The 21107-nt window shown below is 25.2% G+C and overlaps 4 protein-coding genes across 5 annotated transcripts; 2 read left to right on the plus strand and 2 right to left on the minus strand.

Annotated features, from left to right (window-relative positions):
• The first annotated feature begins 1470 nt into the window (after window positions 1-1470).
• Window positions 1471-9239, plus strand: LOC103573818 (Kv channel-interacting protein 2). The gene is made up of 5 exons (XM_008553047.2): window positions 1471-2014; window positions 7037-7106; window positions 7219-7289; window positions 7942-8214; window positions 8289-9239. Exons 1-5 carry the CDS (start codon window positions 1850-1852, stop codon window positions 8334-8336), a joined length of 627 nt encoding a protein of 208 aa, XP_008551269.1. The 5' UTR covers window positions 1471-1849; the 3' UTR covers window positions 8337-9239.
• A 3015-nt stretch (window positions 9240-12254) lies between these two features.
• LOC103573817 (G patch domain-containing protein 1 homolog) lies at window positions 12255-15515 on the minus strand. Its single transcript, XM_008553046.2, has 4 exons — window positions 15311-15515; window positions 14848-15226; window positions 14543-14773; window positions 12255-14470 (listed from the first exon to the last, which is right to left on the minus strand). The coding sequence occupies exons 1-4, from the start codon at window positions 15384-15386 to the stop codon at window positions 12331-12333; spliced, it is 2826 nt and encodes a 941-aa protein (XP_008551268.1). The 5' UTR covers window positions 15387-15515; the 3' UTR covers window positions 12255-12330.
• An 81-nt stretch (window positions 15516-15596) lies between these two features.
• Window positions 15597-18318, plus strand: LOC103573816 (protein Tube). 2 transcript variants are annotated; one of them, XM_008553045.2, is made up of 4 exons: window positions 15603-16036; window positions 16874-17026; window positions 17161-17302; window positions 17405-18318. In XM_008553045.2, the coding sequence occupies exons 2-4, from the start codon at window positions 17020-17022 to the stop codon at window positions 18252-18254; spliced, it is 999 nt and encodes a 332-aa protein (XP_008551267.1). In that variant the 5' UTR covers window positions 15603-16036; window positions 16874-17019; the 3' UTR covers window positions 18255-18318. The 2 variants fall into 2 exon arrangements, with proteins under 2 accessions (XP_008551265.1, XP_008551267.1); XM_008553043.2 differs by having other exon boundaries at window positions 15597-16036; window positions 16874-17302.
• Window positions 18319-18652: 334 nt separating this feature from the next.
• Window positions 18653-21008, minus strand: LOC103573815 (rabenosyn-5). The gene is made up of 5 exons (XM_008553042.3): window positions 20513-21008; window positions 20130-20396; window positions 19849-20010; window positions 19039-19781; window positions 18653-18978 (listed from the first exon to the last, which is right to left on the minus strand). The coding sequence occupies exons 1-5, from the start codon at window positions 20646-20648 to the stop codon at window positions 18760-18762; spliced, it is 1527 nt and encodes a 508-aa protein (XP_008551264.1). The 5' UTR covers window positions 20649-21008; the 3' UTR covers window positions 18653-18759.
• Between the last annotated feature and the right edge of the window lie 99 nt (window positions 21009-21107).

The raw sequence follows: 21107 nt of genomic DNA on the forward strand, positions 1-21107 counted from the left end.
ATAAGACATATTTGGAAAAAAAAAAAAAAAAAAAAAAATCTTTTTTTTTAAATTATTGCCTTCTTAATTATTACAAAAGAAAAAACAAGTATTCTATTATTCTACGAATATCCATGCAATTAAAATAAAAAATAAAAAATATTGAGGATAATTGACATTAATGAAAATAAAAATAACAATCATTGTTGAAAATATTTAAATATCATTACAATAAATTTGTAAATCTCCGTCCAGTAATAATGAACTGAAAAAAAAAATTAAAAATTAAAAAATATTGTAAAATAATTTTTTAATAACAATAAAAACAAGCAATCAGATTTATCTTGATTTTAACACCAGAATACTTGACATATAAATTTATAAAAAATAAAGTAAAAACAAAAAGTCTGTCTTCCTCTAATACTATTAATTGTGAAGATTAATTTATCAGGGTGATTAACGAAATCCAGAACATAATAAAATTTAAAAAATAAAATTGCAATAAAAACTATTTCACTGTGATATGTTAATAATATAGTGCTATTTTCAAAACATATCGTGAGTCAGTGCTATTAATCTATAATTCAAGCTAAAATCTAACTTATGGCCAATGATCAATTGACGGGGTAGTAAAAATTCATAAGAAAAAAAAAGAAACGAAAAAGAAGAAGCTATTAATAGTGGCAACAATTATTTTATTGTGGGAAAATATGATTTTTCAAATCTCTGTGAGCATACGTAAAATACATTAAAATTAATTATTTAATTTATATAATCTATTGCTCCATTAGAAAATATTTTTAAAACAGATAATTCATTAAATCAATTCTGCTTATTCTTAAAATAAGAATTATTTCCATATCAGTAAATAGACCGCAAAAAACATTAGCTGTAATTGACAGTTTAAATCATAAGAAAAAAAAATTGAGCGGTTCAAGTTATTATTATTAAACATGAGTTATTGATGAATGGAATTTGCAAACTATTTTTCTTTTTTTTTTGTATGAGTAACAGACAATAGAATGAAATCAAATGAAATGCTTTAAAATAGTTGTATGTAGATAATAGTGGCACTAGAAAGATATCTAGTAGGGCTGTAGATTGAATAGTAAAGGACTACGCGGGAAAGTGAAGAAAAGATAACCCCGTTGACGTTATATAGACTACAATTAAAACCAGGTTGTTTCCCTCGTGGTCTAGATAGCTGGGTCGTATTTTATCGACTCACCAAGTATCGAAGTGACTCTAGCGGACAGCGCAGGTCATGGTTAGCGAAATTTATTTTTTGGCTTTATAATTAGAAGAATAATATTTATTATTAGCATTCACGACAAAAAAACTTATCTGTTCTAAAGTATTCTAAAGAATTCAAAATAAAAAAAATTATTCTTTAATAAATTAAACTACGTTGTTTCAATTTAATGTTATATTCTCTATTGTATATTAATATTATTTTTTAATATACTATATTCTAGTCAAAGAAATAAACAACAATAAAGTACCTACTAATTTATTGAATTAATGAATATGACTAAGCAAAGATGCTAGAACAAATGTGTTCATTGGTCGTGAAAAGATAATATTAAATTATGCTATCGTCTATTATATGTAGAAAAAGAAAATTTTATTGTAATATTGTACGTCATATTTTTATTTCTTTGGATGAATTTTTATTTATTATGATATTCAATTAAGAAATTCATAAGTAGCATTATTGTATATTTTAGACTAAAATTATTTAGAATTTATATCATCATAGAGATGAGGATTATGCATTTATAGAAAAATATTAAAATGCTACATTTAGATTCTTGACTTAGAATTTAAAAAAGGAATCTGTAAAAAAGAAAAAAAAAACAACATTTAAAGTATGGCAACACCACCAGATTCACCGGGCCCAGAGGAGGCTCTTTTTGAGTTTGAAAGTTCACGAGCTAGACATCAAGCCTCTCGACCAGTGGCTATCGAAGAGCTTCTCAGGCAAACAAAGTTTTCGAGGCAGGAGATATGTGTGATGTATCGTGGCTTCAAACAGGTATTTTTATTCAAACATATTCACTTATAAATTTATTATTCCAAAAATAAACCTCTTCAATTGATATTGAATAAATGTTAAAATAACACTTTATAAATGAAAAGATTAAATATATTTTAAGTAAATAATATTCTAAAAATAATTTTTATATTTTGTTATAAATTTATTTATAAATATGAATGTAGTAAAGAGTGAGGTATTAAAATCGTTAAAATATTAAATTATAAATCATTTTGAAACTTATCTTATGAAAAGGCAATTTTTCATGTAAATATATGTCGATCGAAAGATATAGATTTTATTTATAGAACTTAAGTTTAGAATAGATATCAGAGTTATATTGTTATATTTTACGTATATAAAATCGCATATTTGTATGACGTAGTTTCGTTCCAAATGTATCTGATAGACTTATCAACAATAAACAAAAGTCGTTCAGACACACTTTACACTACATTATTAGTCTGTACCAAGTCTATATGACTATAAATACGCATTCAAATACCACAGAAATTTTAAGTTATGAGTATTATAGAGTTTTAAAAGGTAATAAAATTCAAAAATTTATTTATACTTTTGTAAACAAATAATGTTTATTCAGTTTAATTTTCTTAGAATAACAATTAACAACAAATTTTATTTGTATTCTTGGATTTAAACGAAAATAATAGTGTCTCGCGTAGTAAAAGGCATTAAAAATAAGTAGAAATAATAAAATAAGTCAGGCACGATCCTAAAAAAAATTTTACAAAAAGTAATTTAATAAGAAATTATTATTTATAAGTGAAAAAAATATTTTTTTTTTTACAATTCTGAAAACAATAATAATCAGAAATTCATTTGTAATGTTTTATTTTTTATTTTAAATAAATTTGAATAAAAAAAATTAATATACTAAATAAAGAAATATTATATATGATGCCTGACTAATTATATTGAAACTACTTTATTCAATGTCTTTTCTTAATTAATATAAATTGTATGTATTCATTTATTAGTATTTTGTGCAAAGTTTAACATGGAATATTTCACTTTTCCTTAGAAGTAAAAAAAGTCAATAATTAATTATCAAATAATAAATTTTCTAAAGACGAGGAATCTATTCAAAAAAAATTTTATTTTAAAGAAAAAATTAGTAAATTATTAATTGCTAATATTGTTTAGACAAATTAAAACTTATTTGATAGACGTGAAAAATTTAAATAATAAAAATTTTTTATTTAAAAAATTTTGAATGCTTAATGTCAAAAATAAAAATTTTCTATTATATGAATTGACAACGATTCAGCATCAGTTATTTTTAATGATAGTTTTCAAAATGTTTAAATTTATGCAAATAGTTAGTAATCAAAACATAACCAGTATTCTATATAGTTACATTTATGTGCATATATATTTTGACACTAATGGCGATAAACACGTTTCTGTAGCCGAGACACGTCGCAGGGATGTGTTCCGGAATGCAATACTATCAATGAAAAAAAAATTCATTTTATAGGGTCGAATTATGTTCATTTCTCACTCTGTTTTTTTGTACTATCTATAGACAGTATATATATGTCTATAGACAGAATATATTCAAATAAATTAATTTCGAAGTTTAATAAAAGACTTAAATTTAGAAGTTATCAAAATAAAAATTTATTTTGAATAAACCAACTGATTGGAATGTGATATTGCAAGGGTTAGTTCAAAATTTATATCTTTTATTAGATTTTAAAATCAATCGGATCAGAACTAGTTTGCAATGCATTTAAATAAAAAATGGACATTTTTTTTTTATTTTATTTTATGAATTCCTTCGATTACTGCAAAGAATATTCAAGTCCATTGATATAATAGCTTCATTCAAGAAAAAACTTATTACGATGAAATTATCTTTATAACCACACCCACAATTTTATTTTTAATTTGTTATAACTGAAACGTTTAAAATATTTAATTTAGTCATAAGTATTTAAAAAAAAATTTATTTATGTTTAATGTTTGTGTGTACCAAAGAACTGCTATAGTAAAACAAAATTTTTCATTACTGTAAAATTAACTTTTATTATTTTTAATCCGTTGGAAAAATTTTAATTAACACTTTATGAGAATAATAAAAATCACAAATTAAAATTTAAATTATGTTGTTAATTAAACGAAATATAATTCATGAAAAACAGTCGCCTTTTCGTTAAATTTTTTTGTCGTAGTAAAAACTCACTTCGACAAACTGTTTTAAGAGGATGCTACTAAATTTTTTTTAGCTATGAAAGAATGTCATTTCATATGGAAATACATATCAAAGAGAAAAATTGTCTTTTCACAAGTAAAGTTTATGCTACACTCACTCATGACGTCATATCCGAAGAAAGGTAATCGATAGAGCACATCTATCTTTTTCTCCCTTTTTATTTTTTGCCCCTTTCTCAGTTGCTCTCACTTCCTCACTTTCGCTCTATTTCCAGCTTCTATCATAATTTATTTTATAATAAAAGATACATCATAATCTCATCAGAAAAATATACATAGTAAATTTGTTCATTTCTTTATGATGTACCATTTAAGATAAATAGTCGATTAGATTCTCAATCATACTCACAACTGATTTATTTGTTAAAATACTTGTCTTTCTAAATTGACTTAAATTTCCGATAACAAAGTATTTTGAACTTCAAAATGATCGATGTATCGTTTATATTATTAAAATAGCATATGAATGATTTACAAAAAAAGGGAATTTGATTTTTAACTAACTGTAGTTAACATTGAATAATTAAGGAAACAAAGGATACATCAATTTCAGTCTGACTTTTAAAAGCTGATTTTTCAACAGATATCGACCTTTTGTATTTTCAGGAAGAATTGCTGACTATCTTCGAATTTATGTGTTGTGATTCTTTTTTTTTTTTAATGAGCTCTTAACTTTTGTAAATTCTTTTAGTTTCCGGGACAAAAATAAAACTTGATTTAGGCTCGCTTCATCTTATTTTCATTTGAAGTTATCGATTTGGCAACGATTTTTCGATCAGATCTCGACTTTTTCGTCTTAAATCTTGACTAAGTAAGCCTGTTAAGTTAAAACCATGGCGAAAACTCAATTTATTTCATATTTCCGTAAAAAAAAAGTCGAGTTTGTCTTGTGAAAAACGACTCCAAATTAACCAAGTCTAAATCAAGTTTTATTTTTGACCCGAGTTACTAAAAATTTCTTAGGAAATTAGTCTAACAAATTTTCAGATGATATCTGATAGTTTGTAAATGTTTATATGTACTTACGTACGTACGTAAAAATTTTAGAACTTTTTATCAAATTGACTGATTTAGATCTTTAATACGTTACTTGAAAAAATTCATCAAAATTTATATTCTGCAAAAATTTGAGCTTAATCGGTCTAGTAGTTAACGAGTTATTCCCAAAAATAATATTTATTTAAAAATGATTTTTTCGGGTAACTTTAAAACTATTCGACAGATTCATTTCAGAATCTAATCAGTAGTAAAATTCTAAAGACCTCATCGAATAACGCATTGACTATTAAAATCGGATAATTAGGTTGAGAAATATCGTTAACGAAGCATTATTTTCGATAATGCTAAAATTGCTGATTAACATTTAAAATATTAATTAGCTCTAAAGCCAAAACAGTCACGTCAAATATCGCATTAAGTATGTAAGAAAATTAGTTGACTTTTTTTAAATAACTCGTAATTTATCAAATGTTTCAAAAATTTCAGTGGAGTTTCTTTAACTTTAAAAATGAAGGGCTTCAAATTCTTGGAATCAAAGTTACAGAAAACCCTGTAGTAAACAGCACCACCTGCTTTTTTTAGATGTGAAGGGAGGGGGGGGGGTTAAAGTTCGGGAGTGTAGAAGTTGATGGGATTCCACTGTATATCAGATCTTTGTCTTTACAGTCTTGATCGCTGGATAATTCATTGTAATCGGTTAATTAGTTTAAAAAATATTAGCAACGAAAAATTAAAAAAATAATGATTTCTTAATCCATTCCTGGTATGTCATTTTTTAATGCTCATTTGATTCACATTTCATTTTACTTTTCACCGAAAAAACTTGTATTGCTTTCTGTCTGAATTCATTGATTTCGTCAAGAATAATCACCGATAAAAATTAAAAAATTGATTACTTGTTAAATTATTTTCGATCTCTTGTTTTTGGACTCCGGGGCTTGTCTGCAGGGTCAATCATTTTTCGGATTTATTTCATTTTTAATTTTAACAGAAAACTCAAGAGCGGTTTAGTTTCTTTCTAAATTCTTTTCAGCTTTATTCCTTTGAATGTCTAGAAAAACAAGCAACAGGTTAATTAACAATATGAAGTTTCAACAATGCTCTTTTGAAGCTTTAAAATGCTTTATAATATTTATTTTTTTCAAATGTATATAGATGGATTATTATATTATTGTACTGTCACTATTAATATTATTCAACCTTAGCATAATCTATAGAGAGTGGTTTCTTGTACGATTGATTACTAATATACATCCATCTGTCTTGTCAATCAGCTTCTGGATATTACCTATTTTTATAATAGTTTAATTAAGTTTTCTTTAATAATTGAATGTTTAATTTATTATTCATTCTTAAAAATTGCTCATAAATTAGTGAAATAATAAATTTTTAAAATTAGTAATTAGTTTTCTACATCTTTAATTTACTAGTACACTGACTTAGTCGAATTAAATTTTCAAAAAATAGATATGGCGGCTAGAACTTTAATGACAATAATTATAGTCTTTCATTTTTGACAATGAAAATAAAAAATAAAAAACTGTAAATTCGTCAGTAAAATAATCTGAATTATATAAATTATAATTGTATCACACAAATAATTTTTAAACTATTGCAAATCAATAATTATTTTATTTTATAAGTTGGAACAAAATACAAAAATTTAAAGATGACTTTATACGTTTTTTATGAAATTTGTCTTGTCTCAAGGGTTTCAATTTGCCCGACCTTGTACGTATGTATAAACGTTGAAAGAAAGCTTAAAGTTTTTTTTTTATCTGTTTTTAGGAATGCCCTGAGGGCGTTGTTCAAGAAGAGTCATTCAAAGACATTTATGCCAAGTTCTTTCCACACGGAAGTGAGTTTAAATTAAATAATTGTTTTTCTCTTTTGTTATTTTATTAAAAAAATATATATAATAATAGTAATAAAATGGATTTTATAATTTTTTATTACATGCTTAATTATAGATTCTGCCCTTTATGCCCACTACGTGTTCAAAGCTTTCGACGTTAACTGTAACGGGGCCATCAGCTTTAGGGTAATTGTTAATCATTGACATATATATGTATAATTATACTGCCTTAATTTTGTTAATATTAATAATATTTTTATGTAACACGTATTATAAAACTTTCATTATATTAATTGTATTAAAACGTAAAAAAATTATTTTATAGCTTGTATTTATTCAAATTTTTGTCTTGCCTCAGCGAATTTTATTACATAGAAAGTAGACATCTCATGAAAATCTTACTGCAAAGTATGAATTTTAAGAGGACGCGGAAGAATTTAAAAATTTTTTTAATTTTTGATGTTTGTGACCGACTTTTAAAAATTGATATTCAGAGATAAAATGTTTCAGGAGATTATTTATTCCTTCAAAGGTTTGGAACACTCTGTGTATAGTAAGATTTGTCGTAGCAAAAAAAAAAAGTTTGAAAGAAAGAAATACTTAATTTTTTTTTGATATTTTAAAAATTTTTTAAATTCTTAAGCAACCTCTTAAACTCAAGTTTTTCAGCTCTCAAACTTGATACAAATTTTTTTTACCATACACAAACTTTTTAAAGGGTAAGGACGAAAAAAAATCGAAATTTTTTTTTGTCACCCAAATATATCTATAAGTGAAACATAACAAAATATAAAATTACAAATAAATAATAACTTGTAATTTTATTCATGTATTTTAGGACCTCCTTGTAACTCTTTCAACGTTACTACGAGGTAGCATTTACGAAAAACTGAGGTGGACATTTAAACTCTATGATATAAACGGTGATGGATGTATAACTAGGGGTGAACTGGGAGAAGTTGTGACGGCTGTGCATGAACTTATGGGTCGAAAACATCCTGCAGAAGAAGAACGAAAAGCAAAAGAACAATTAGATAGAGTATTTGAAAAACTCGATCTAAATCATGATGGTGTAATTACGATAGAAGAGTTTATCGAAAGCTGCCTTAGAGTAATTATTTTCACAAAATCATTTTAAGATCTATTTTTATAAATTATTTTTAAATAAACAATTATTTATTACAGGACGAAGTGATCACACGGTCTCTTGCAATGTTTGACTGTGAACTCTGATCTCCGGCTAACTTAAATCTTTTAAGATCAACTGATCAACAACCATTATCATCGTTTTCATTATTATCATCATCATCACCCGACGTGTTCACTTTTAAATTTAAAATTGGCACCATTCCGTTACTCTCATCTAATAAAAACAGTTGCCGATTCAATCCATGTATATTCATGTTCACTTTGAATACTACCAAGTTATATATTTCTGTTTTGAAGATCAAAAGTCTTAATTGATTATAATTGTCAATTATTAATAACACCCCGCGTCGAATAATTATTTTTTTGTTATTTTTTAGTTAAAATATAGTAAATATTTACTCTAAAGTACATAGGAAATTTAAAAATCAAATAATATGAATAGAATAATTTAAAAAATATAATTCAGGGAGAGCGGTGCAAGGTCACCCTCCATACTAGGGCGAGACGGAACTACCCGCCATAAGTAAAAAATTTTTTTGTTACCGTTAATTATTAATCGTTATAAAAACGATTTAAGAAAGAATAAAAGTTTATTAGTATGAGAGTAATATGAAGTAAGTATGTAATAGTTACTAAAAAGAAAAAAATATTTTAAAATTATTATAAATCATGATAAATTCTTTGATTTTTTTTTTACGAAAAAAAGAATTTATCGTGAAAATTATTGTATAGTTATGTATGAACCACTCTGCTGTGACAAGTATTGCCCGTGTAAATAAAATTATTCGTAGTGAATTTATGAGACATTCTGCAAAGTTGTAAGTGAACACGCGATGTTTTATTAATATATGTGTGACATACGAGCTACAAGTTACATAACAAATTTTACTTACATTTTATATAATTAGTTGATATAAACATCCAATGTCATATTTTACATTTTAGTTAAAATCTAAAATTACTGTTACAAATAATATTTTACAATTAAATAACACTACTCGTCTAGTTGTATAATATGTTTATTTGATTTACTTTATATAGAAAAGAAAAATTAATATCATTATTTTATTGTAATTACTAATGAGTCAATTTTAAAATTAATAAATCTTAAGCACTGCCGAAGTAGTAAATAAAAAAATTAAAAAATATCGTCAGTATTGAAGTTTAAGATAAAAAAAGTCGGAAAAATTTACTTTTACTCATACAAAAATGAAGAATTTGCGACGAATAAATATTTATAATATGAAACAACCCTCGAATCGTTCTCTATTAGAGGCAGTTAGAGGTTTTTAATTTTTTAACTAAATAAATTATTAAAAAACTAATCAATATAATAACGATATTAAATCTCTTTGATTAATATATTATTAAATAAATATCGATTAAAAATTTTAAGTAAAATGTTATGTGATTTGGGATTTATAATAAATAATATGATAATATTATGGAAGAGTTTGTAGGTATTGTGTATATAACTGTTATAAAATGTATTTGCTTTGCTAATGTTCATCTTATGAAAAAAGATTTCCAACTAATAACAAATATTCAATAAATGCTCATGAACATAAATGGAATAAATACGAATGTTTATTTCTTAACTTTTCAAATAATATGAGATAATATCGTTATTTGTATTATGTGAAAATTTATAAATTGTTCATAATGGCCCGTAGTTATGTCATCGGATGCATACATTTTGTAGCATGTTTCATAAATTCAGTATAGTTATATATATATATATATATATATATATATATATATATATATATATATATATTTTTTTTTTTATTACACGGACACATATTATATAGATATAATATTTAGAAAATTGTAAGTGAATTCCAGTTGAATAATAATAAAAAAAATTTAAGTAATTGAATATTGATATGTCATAAAAAATACTTTATTTACACTACGGAAATATTTCTTAAATCAAATTGTTGGCTATTACAACACTTAATATATTAAGTTAATAATTGATTAATAGTTATTAGAAATATCACGCACTTTCATGCATTTCATGTATCATCATTGATATTTTAGGATTATTGAAACTATGTTCAAATTTTTTTTAATTATTTTTTTTCTTTAAAAACTTTTTACACTTGACAATATAATAAATATTTGTATGATAGAGAAATTATAGTGTAATTATGAATTTTAACTTTTTATAATTTATTAAACTATTTAATCATTAATTTTTTTTGCCTGCTCTCCCTACAACTTTCATTATGGAAAAAAAATAATAAAATAAAAAATAATGATAAAAATTACATTTTATCGTTAAAAAAAACCAGTGAGTAATAAATTTAAAATAAATAGAATTATTTACAATATTCATTGATGAAAAAACTATAGAAAATTTGTCTTACATTTAAAGAAAAAATAGGTTTTAGAAAAAAAAAAGAGAAGTTATGTTCAATAAAAAAATATACCATATTCTGCCCACAAAAAATTAAAACTTAATACAAATAAACTGTTTTAATTTAGAATGATAAACAATAATTAAAAGCAAAGTAATAATAACTATTTCAATAAATTTGAATTTACAAATAAATCAAAGTCGAATATGTTTAAATCCATGTAGTAATTTGAATGGATGATTGTTTGGAAATAAAAAAAATGACATTGATTTCTTAAAATGATTTTTTATACTTTTTAATAATCATCATTCTTTGAAAGTAAAAAAAAAAAAAATTAAATAGAAAAATATTTTTTATTAAAATATTGTTAATTAGTAAATTGATGAGAAAATAATTCAAACTGTAATCTTACTTTTCAAGTCCCACCCAAAATTTTATTATGTAAATTACTAGAAAAATTTGCTAATGGCTACGATCAATGACTCGGTTCCCATTCATGACGATCCCGTAAAGACCGTACATTAGCATGAAGAGCAGGATCATGGTTCTATTGCCGTAATGTAAAAATTAGTTTACTTCATCAGTCTTCAATATGATGAAGGAAAATATGTGGTAAAAGCATTTAATTATAACATCAAGTACTCTCGGCCTTTCTCGATGTTAAGTTTTTTTTTTTTTTTTTTTTTTTTTTGACAACAGTCAAATAAAAAAATTAAAAAAAAAAAAAAAGTTACTTCATTGCAATTAATATCCAAACATCTTGAAGACCACAGAAGTTTTTTTTATAAAACAAAATCAAGAAATCAATCAATTGGGAATCGACATCTACCGCTGAAGAAAGTTTTACGAAAAAAAAGGTGTAAAATTGAATTGGGCGTGATTATTTCATATCAAGCAATTTCAATGTGAGTTTATTGAAGATGAACAGAAAATAATTAAATATATATATATATATATATATATATATATATATATATATATATATATATATATATATATATATATATATATATATAAATAAATATATATATATATATATATTTATTTAAGCTCTTAATTCCAATTCTAAGTACTTTCCATTTCATTTCCAAGATTTCCCATTTAAAATACACGTAAATTAAATTACCTTTTTTTTTTTAACTTTCTAATACTCAGCTGCGTTTTATGATATCGACGCGGTTTTGGTCGCAAATTAAAAGGCATTTGGTATTCTTGAAAAGTGCCCATAGTAACTTAGCTGTAATTCCAGCTGTTTCACTGATGCCCGCTGAGGAAGTCATTTTTCGTATCAAATTGACGTTTATTGGCTTGCAGAACGTAAACCAATGAATGCACACCAAAAATGTAAATAAGAATTATATAGGAAATTTTATTCCTTTCAAAAAAAGCCCTATAAGTCAAGTCGCTAAATTCCATAGTTTCCGAGTTATAGAAATTTTAATAATTTAAAAAATAGAATAGCAATTGTCATTTTTTTTTTAATATTATATTTTTGTTTTAGCATAAAAAACAATATTTTGCTGGATGAGCAACAAAAAAAATACTTTCGCCGGAAACGAAGCACCCAAATATATATATATATATATATATATACTGACGTCTATGTTGATATATTGAAAGAAAATAATAAAGACTAATGTACTGAGCAAATCATTTAATTATATTTTAATTATTTACATATAATGAGTACAGTAGTATAAATAAATAATCATCATCTAGCGTTCTTTCTTTTGATTTTTTCGTTTTTTCTTTTCTTTATGTTTATACTTTTTCTTTTCTTTTTTTGACTTCTTAGATTTAGTTTTTTCCACCCATTTCAAAGAAACCTCTGAATAATTCAACTTCGTAATTACTTTAGGCTTTTGTATTTCTCTAGTATCAGATGTATCTTCAACTTTTGTCGGCTGTTTAGGAAGAACTGGACCGTAAGTGTTAGGTAAATTACTGACTTCTGATTGAGTAGTTGCACTTGAAGATAAACTTTCAATATCAATTACTTGAATTTGGTTGTCTTTAAAACCAGCAGAAGTTGATTCATTAGAGTTCATATTATTTTCATTTTTTTTCTGTGCCAGTTTTTTAGATGACATTAAATCATCAAAATCTAACTTGGCAAAGATACCTCGTGGTGGTGAAGTATTCCTTTTAATATTTAACTCAGTTGCAGACTTTCCAATTAACAATGATTTAACAGTATTATTATCCACATCCTCAACAAGATCATCTTCAGTTTCAGACTCATCACTGCTACTCAAAAATATTGCTTTGAACAAATCTTTATTTGCTTCAACTTTACCTAATTGCACAGCAACTAATGAACTCACTTTAACTTGAGTTTCATCTGCTTTAGTATTCTCATCCTCGTTTGAACTTTGAGTTTTTAATGAGTTTACACTGGCTGTTGCGAAATTAGTTCTATTTAAATTATCTTTTCCAGAAGCTACATCAGATGAAACTCTACAATTATGATTTTCCTCATGCAATTTATTAAAACCGACTTCTAATTCTATATTTGATTTATTTGAAATTGATAAGTTCTTTATTTCACTATCATTACTCGTAACTTTTTTCTCAAAAGATTTATCCATTATAACAGGTTCTTTAAAACTTCCAGCAGTGTCAGTAGCTTTTTGATATTTAACCTCATTAGTTTCAAAAATATTAAAAGATTCAAATATTGAATATTTTTTACGTTTTTGTGGTTCTACTTTCATATTTTTACCAAACGGCTCAGGTATATTCAATTGTTTACAAACAACACTGGCTGGTTGCCAAACTTCAATTGTTCTTGTTAGCTTTCCAAACATATTCATTTTTGCTGCTTTAATCATTTGATCTTCAGGATTTAAATTCAAATTATTCTCCACAGCTTTACTAACAAATTGTTTATCTTCAGGAACAGATTTTTCTGTTTTTTCAAATGACTGCGCAACAAGAGTAAATTCCTTAAACTCTTCATCTGACTCACATTTACTGTGAAAATTCGATAATTTTTCTTTATCATTAAAATCATTTAAAAATTTTTCAAATCTCTTTTGTTTTTCGGGGTCAGTAAAACTTTTCGTAATGTAATTTTTATCGCTATCTTTATTAGATTTAAAATTTTCTAAAGTTTCCTGTTGGTTTGATAAACATATTTTTGGTAACTTCTCTGAGCTCTCTATTGTTTCTGTAAAATTTTTAGTACTTCCTTCAACACCTCCAGATAAAAAATTCGATGTATTCAATTTATCCATCCATGATGGTTTGACTTTTAACTTTTGACTCTCTACAATATTAACAGTTTTAGAAGTTTCACTCAGATTTAATATTTCAGATTTATTAACACTAGATGTAGAAGAATTTGGTGATTCGTCTAATATTTTAAATCTATCTTGAGCATTTAGTTCTTGTCTAAAGCAAGATTTTTCTTTATCTTTTTGTTTATTATCATCTACTTGAACAATAGAAGAAAATCGACTTTTTCTTATTCTGTGAACTGGCTTGAAATCTCTTGGTAATAATGGTGGATCAAAAATTTTTTTTCTTTTCAAACAATTCTTCGCTGAAACAAACCCGTCTATACAATTCTCTTTTAAAGTATCACCTTTTTTTTCATTAGACCATCGATTTGTTTTTTTTGTTTCAGAACCAAGTGAAAAATCGTAATTAGACATATCTGTTGATGAGTAAATATCTTCATCATCGGCTTCAAAAACACCAACACCAAAAGCCTGACCTCGAATTGAAAGTTTTTTATTTTTATCTTTCATTGTAAATGTTGTTGTATCAAAAAGATTCAAGTGATTAGAAAGAACAGATTGTCGTTCTAATCCACTATACCCAATACCAAAATAATTATCTTTAGGATTACACCTGTAAAATATATAAATACATTAAAAATTTTTTAAATAGAACATTAGTAATAATTATCAAAAATTTTATTACCTAAAAGGTTCATAATCATCAGGAGCGAATAATATTTCTTCGTCATTATCAGAATTTTCAGAATTACTATCAAAAGTATTAAGTTCTCGACCAGGTATTGTACATCCATAAACTTTTTTCTTTACATTTTTTGCATATATTTTTTCTTTTTCTTTTTTAGCTAACCTTGGACCAACACCTTGACCTGGCTTCCAACCCATTTTTTTCAATAAAGTAACACCCATCGTGTAACTAATGATGAATAAAATTAAAATAATTTATTATAAAGATTTTTTAAAAATTTGTTTAATTTAAAAGTGTCTTACGTGATTGGCTTTAGTAGCTCTTTGAGCACAGGCACTCCAGGAATAGGTTGGTTAGGATCAGTTTGTTCTCTTCTTCGTTTCTTTCCTCTCTCAGATCGATCACTAAAATCTACGGTAGCTCGTATACCAGTGGGTGCAATACCAAATTCTCCAGTGTCTTCTTCATCCATAAAATCCTCTGGACGTTGCAAAACATTATCAGCTTTAATGTTACGTGATGATTTAAATTGTTGTGGCCTCCAGCCATCTCTTGTGCCAACACTATTAAAATATCCCGCTGAAAAACCACCAGTAAACGCTCCATGAAACCTACGTCTTCCTTGAGCATCTAGAGCATACTGATCTTCTACAGTTATAGGTTTTTTCCTTCGCAAAGTATCTGTTAGAAAAAAAAAAAGAATATCATTATTTTAAATTTCAATAAAAAAACTTTAAATAAAAAAATATTAAGTACAATAAATACCTTCTTCCAATTCTTCTAGTGCTTCTCCAAATATTGCAAAATTTTCATCATCATCATCATCATCACGTTTACTCATTTTTATTTTTGTTATTATTTACATAAAATACTGATGAAAATTTTTGCACTAAATTTTAAAACGTCAAAAGTAAATAATAAAGTGGACTGTATAAAGGATATTACACACTAAAAATTTCACACAAAACATGTACTCTAACGCCATCTGTGAATTTCATGTTCTTTACTGATATGAAAAAAAAAAAAAAAACAAATTCAAAAAGAAAGGAAGAAAAAAAGTTGATCGGTTCAGAAAATTATTTCCGTAAATTAATTGGTAATTTCGTAACAATTTAGCAAACAAATATTATCCTAAAATTGCTCGTAAATGCAATTTTAGACAATTAAGGCTAAAACGAAATTGTTGAATAATTGAATTTTGATAATTAGAACTTTATTATGCGGACTGTACCGTATTAGAACTTCAATTAAAAATTTTTTTGGCCAGCTGATTAGATTAAAAGTTTTTTTTTATCATGAACTTAATATTAAAAAATTGATATTTCTTAAAAAAAAGTGTTACGTCTTGGATGGAATTTGGCGCTGGCCGGATTTGACGGTTGATTTGAAAGTGAACGTATTGTGTGAACTTATATGTATAATTATAATAATAATAATAATTATAAATGGATTGAACAGCCAGTGATATTGGGAAGAGTACAGATAACATATGTATTAGAACATGCATTATTCGAGATAATATAGTTTTTAGATAAATATCGCGCTTATAAAATAATTTTGATTCATTTTTTAATATAACTTTATTTCTATTGGAAAAAAAAGTAAATGAAAAAATGGATAATTAGCTTTTTCAAAAATAAACATGTCCATTTTTTTTTTCAATTTGATCAATTTTCCGTTTGATATGCGTTTCTAAAATTTTTCGAAAATTTATTTTTATTAATATGTTTGAATTAAAGATTCCAATATAAAAACTAAAAAAATGGAAATTTAGATTTCACAAAAATGAAAAAATCCAAATTTTTTTTTCGAATCGAACGATTATTCAAGTAGTTATGACCTTCCAAAGGTTGTAATTAGAAAATTTAAAAAAATGGGAAATGGACATCTAAATTATGATGAGTAAACGAGAATATTTCAATTTCATGAAATTAGATTGTTAGATAACGTCAGTAAAGCTTACGAAAGTTTTATTTTTTAATTTGTCGTTCAGGAATTGAAAAAAAAAATTTTTTTTTTAAATAGACATTTAGGATTTGAAAAAACGCGCCATTTTATATAATTACTTAAATATTATAAGAACTGCTGGATTATCGATATCCAATATAATTAATATTATAATACTGAAGTTAGCAGACGTTTAATAATATTCGGATCTTTTTTTAGACGATAAACGATAAAAAAAAATATTTGAAAAAATTGCACCTGTAGTTTTTTAAATTTTCTACATGTGCATATTTTTATTTTATTTTACAATTGATTTGTTGAAAAACAAAAATTAAAAAATTTTTAAATGTCTGCTAATTTCAGCATCATTTAATATTTCAGGTCGGTAATTGAGTATTTAGAGTTTAATGCACACGTCATCTAACAAACGGACTAAGATGAAACAAAAGTACCCATACCTCTCAATATTTATTTTATATATTTATATTTTATATCAAGCATCAAAAATTTTATAGGTTATTAATATTATGCAAAGTATGTTGATATAATTATTAAACCGTTTACATTATTGAATTTAGTAATTCATAAACTTAAGCTAACGAATATTTATTTATATAATTTTTTTTTTTAATTGAAATTTATTATAAAAAAAATAATGATGAATTCAGACACAGAAATTCGTAAATTAAGACCTGCAGAACTTTATTCTCTTGCGAAAACTTTAAGTCCAGATTCTTGGAAAATTCTTATGGGAATTATAACAAAACATGGATCACAAAATCTTCCTATGTTTACTAAGGAACATCTTGAGTACGTATAATAATTATCTATTAATATTATAATTTTTATAAATATACATAATTAACAAAATTGTTGTAAATTCTATAAATTAAAAATATACTATAATTTTAGTATTATTGAATCTACTGCATTGAGACAACATCGACTAGCAGCTGAAATTTTTTTAGATGAATGGTCAACGATGGGACGCAAAAGACCTACGATACGAGAGTTAATAAATTTATTAGTTAAAGTAGAGTTATTTAGAGCTGCCGATTATTTAGCTGTTGATATATTAAAAGAGGAACCACCAAAACGTCCACCAACTGGTCCAGCAGCACCAGTTGATATTTTTATAAATTTTGAAGATATATCAGACAATCAACGTCCTGGTAATCAATCAACTGTTTTACATGATGCTCAAGAAGTTAATTATGCCGCACAATTAATTAATAATGATAATTTAAAACACATATATGAAGAAGCGAAATTTAATAATATTGAAGGTGTGTCGAAATTTCCATTTAATAGTAAATCTGATTTAATGAAATTTAGCACAAATAGTTTGCCTGAAGAAAATAATGTTAATAATTACGAAATTAAATATGGGATTGAACAAGAAGATTTTATTTTACCAAATTTCCAAGAATTAAATATAAATCAAGTTGATGATAAAACAAACAATCAAAAAGAAATAATATCAAATAATATACCGGATTATATATTTCCGAATTGTCCACAAGATTTATCAACATGTGAAACACCTTGTTCTTCAAATTTAACCCAGTCTAGTGATTATACAAAAGAAAATTCAAATTTAACGTCTTATGTAAGTGAAAACTTACCACTAGTTTTAAAAGAAATTAATAAAGAAATAAAAAGTAATAGTAAAGAAACCGATAGTAATTCAAATGACTATTCCCTTTCTGAAGATTACTATAAAAACTTACCAATACCTATTTTAGAACTATGCAAACGATGATTTATAATATATAAATAACAAATGTATAAATTGTAAATATAAAGTATAAATATATTTTTTAATGGATTAATTATTTTTTAATGTTGAATAAATTTTTATTAAATATATTTATAAAACAAATAAATTTTACATTAACAGTCATAATAAATTGTGTTTAAAAATAATTTAAATTTAAAATAATATATTTATATAATAAATTGAGTATTGTTCATAAAAATACTTTAATTATAGAAAATAGGATTGGGCCCAATTAGTAAAAAATTGAAAATTTATTAAATTATTAAATTTATATATTATTACTATTATTTCAATAAATATTACTTTCTTATATAACCGTTTGTTTTTTTTTATATCTTATCATAGTTATATAATTCTCACTATATTGAAATTAAATATCATATAAATATGTATATGCACAAATAAAAATAAGAGATTATTAAAATTTGAAAAATCTACCAACTTTATATAATGGCAATGTATTGATAAAAAAAAAATTAAAAGCATTTTAACCATCACTGTTTTGCTTCATTGCAAAATAAGCGCTTTGAAGTTCACGTAAATTACTTTCTAATGTAGCTACTTCATCAAATTTACATTCTGCTTTAGCTTGTTTTATGTACGATCGTAAATTACTCATTTGTTCGATTATTGGTTCAATTGATGCGGATGGAAGTATTGCAACAGCCCCAGAAGGTGTCCAGCCTTGTGACGTCTCCATCAAAGTCTACACAAATAAATAAATACATGAATAAAATTATATTAATAAGTAATTAAATAATTTTACCTCATTATTTTTAATCGGTGTAATATTTTGTGAGCTTTTATTATCTACTTTATAGTCTCTACGTCTTTCTTTTAAAGCTTCTTCAATTTCCAACTGTCTTTCGTAAGCTATTCTTTCTTCAATTTTCTGACGACGGTTTTCTTGCAAAGCCAAATATTCTTCTTCAGACGGCAGTGAGGGAATAGTTAATAATTGTTCTTTAAGAAATATCATTGCGGATGCACGAATCATTTGATGAAGTTTTAGTGCCTGACCCTGTGGTGGATTATCAATATCTGCAGTACCAATAGCTATAATTTTTTTACTTATATTATCAACATTTTCTCCAACTTTAGCTATTTTAATTCTCAATATTTGTGCATCACGTAAATCATAAGTCATTTCCCCTTTACTTAATGATTCCCACATTTTATTGTACATTGTCATAAAACGCATTGCTTCTTCCATATATGTTCTCATAGTTTCGTAAAATTTTGAAATAATTGGTTTACTTAGATGTCTTACTTTTAATTTTTCACGTGCATCCAAAAGGTTTTTACAATGAAAACATAATCGAAAATACTGTTCACCACCTGCTCGATCATTCATCAGTGATAAAATACTATTGAGACTTCCACTTGATGGTGATCGGGCTATTTTCGAAAGTCCTATTCCAGCTCGAATAATTCGATCTGTTAATGGAGATTCTGATGATGTAGGAGATATTGACGAATCATCTACTGATGTTGGACTAGTCATTTTACCTGATGAATTTATAGTATTTTAATCTATATATAATTATTATTCTTACTACAGAAAAAAATAACTTACGAGCATCAATAAGAGATAAAAATTCAGTACAATCGTGACACATTACAGCACCACACAACCGGCAATGATGTTTTCTTCTGGCTAAATGGAAACTACGTGCACAATTTGGACATAATTTAACATCTTTATCATCAATCCAAGGCACAATCGTACGTTCATGAGCTGAAACGACAATTTAATGACTAATTTTATTTATTAATATAAAATAATTAATACCGAGTAAAAAAAATTGTCAAGTATTTTTATAATTTATTTAAATTTAATTTTTAAATTAGAAATACCTTTTCGATCAATTGGATCTGATGGTAAATTTAATAATAGTTTGTCTAATCTTATCAGTAATTTATTTGTTTCAGTTGAATACCTTTCCAATTTAGCGTTTCTAATATCTCTATAGTAAACAGTGTAAGATTTAACAGCTCCAATTTCTTGTGGACCCCAATTAATATCCGGACTCAATTGTTTTTCTCGGATCGGTACATTGTGAGAGAAATTATCAGGCATTTCATCTTGTTTAAGAATTTTTTTTTTAGCTTTTCCAAACAAATCTATTTAAAAGTAATGATTAACATTTAACTATTTGAATTGTTTTTTTTTTTATTGAATAGTAATTTATAACCTTTAAAAATTGGCTATATTCAATTATTGAATATGTTAAATTTACCTTTGAGAGATTTTAGTATTTCTGGATCGTCATTGTGAACTTCTTCAAAATGTTTTGTTAATTGACATGGTTTTTTTAAATCTGTCATGCATACAGGACATAAAAATCCTTCAAGAATTGGGACGTTTTCAGCCATTATAGCAATTTATTTTGTCGTTTCTTGTAAAAATTAACTTTTTAAAGGAATACTTATTTAATCAATGTTATTTTAATTTAAAAATCGTTGTGTAATTTCACATAATTCACTCTTATTTTGTAATAATACTTATCAAAAAAAATAATGTACGCCTCGATAACAATTATACCATTTCAATATACATATTAGGTACTTACACATACATACATATATACATAGATATCATTCACGGAAAACAGAGACCATTTTTCACCAGCTACAAAAAACACACAATTTAAAGATGTACCTTGTGATGATAAAAACAATGATCCTTATCAATTTTTAAATGTTTTTGTCAGCCGTCACTTGCTCATTGATAATTACGAGCATGATCACTAAACTAAAATAGTCATGCTAGTAAACTAATGCATTTTTTTATCTTATACGCATGACATAGAACTAAATTTATCAATTATGTAT

Source organism: Microplitis demolitor, chromosome 5 (assembly GCF_026212275.2).
Source record: "Microplitis demolitor isolate Queensland-Clemson2020A chromosome 5, iyMicDemo2.1a, whole genome shotgun sequence".
NCBI classification, from domain to species: Eukaryota; Metazoa; Arthropoda; class Insecta; order Hymenoptera; family Braconidae; genus Microplitis; species Microplitis demolitor.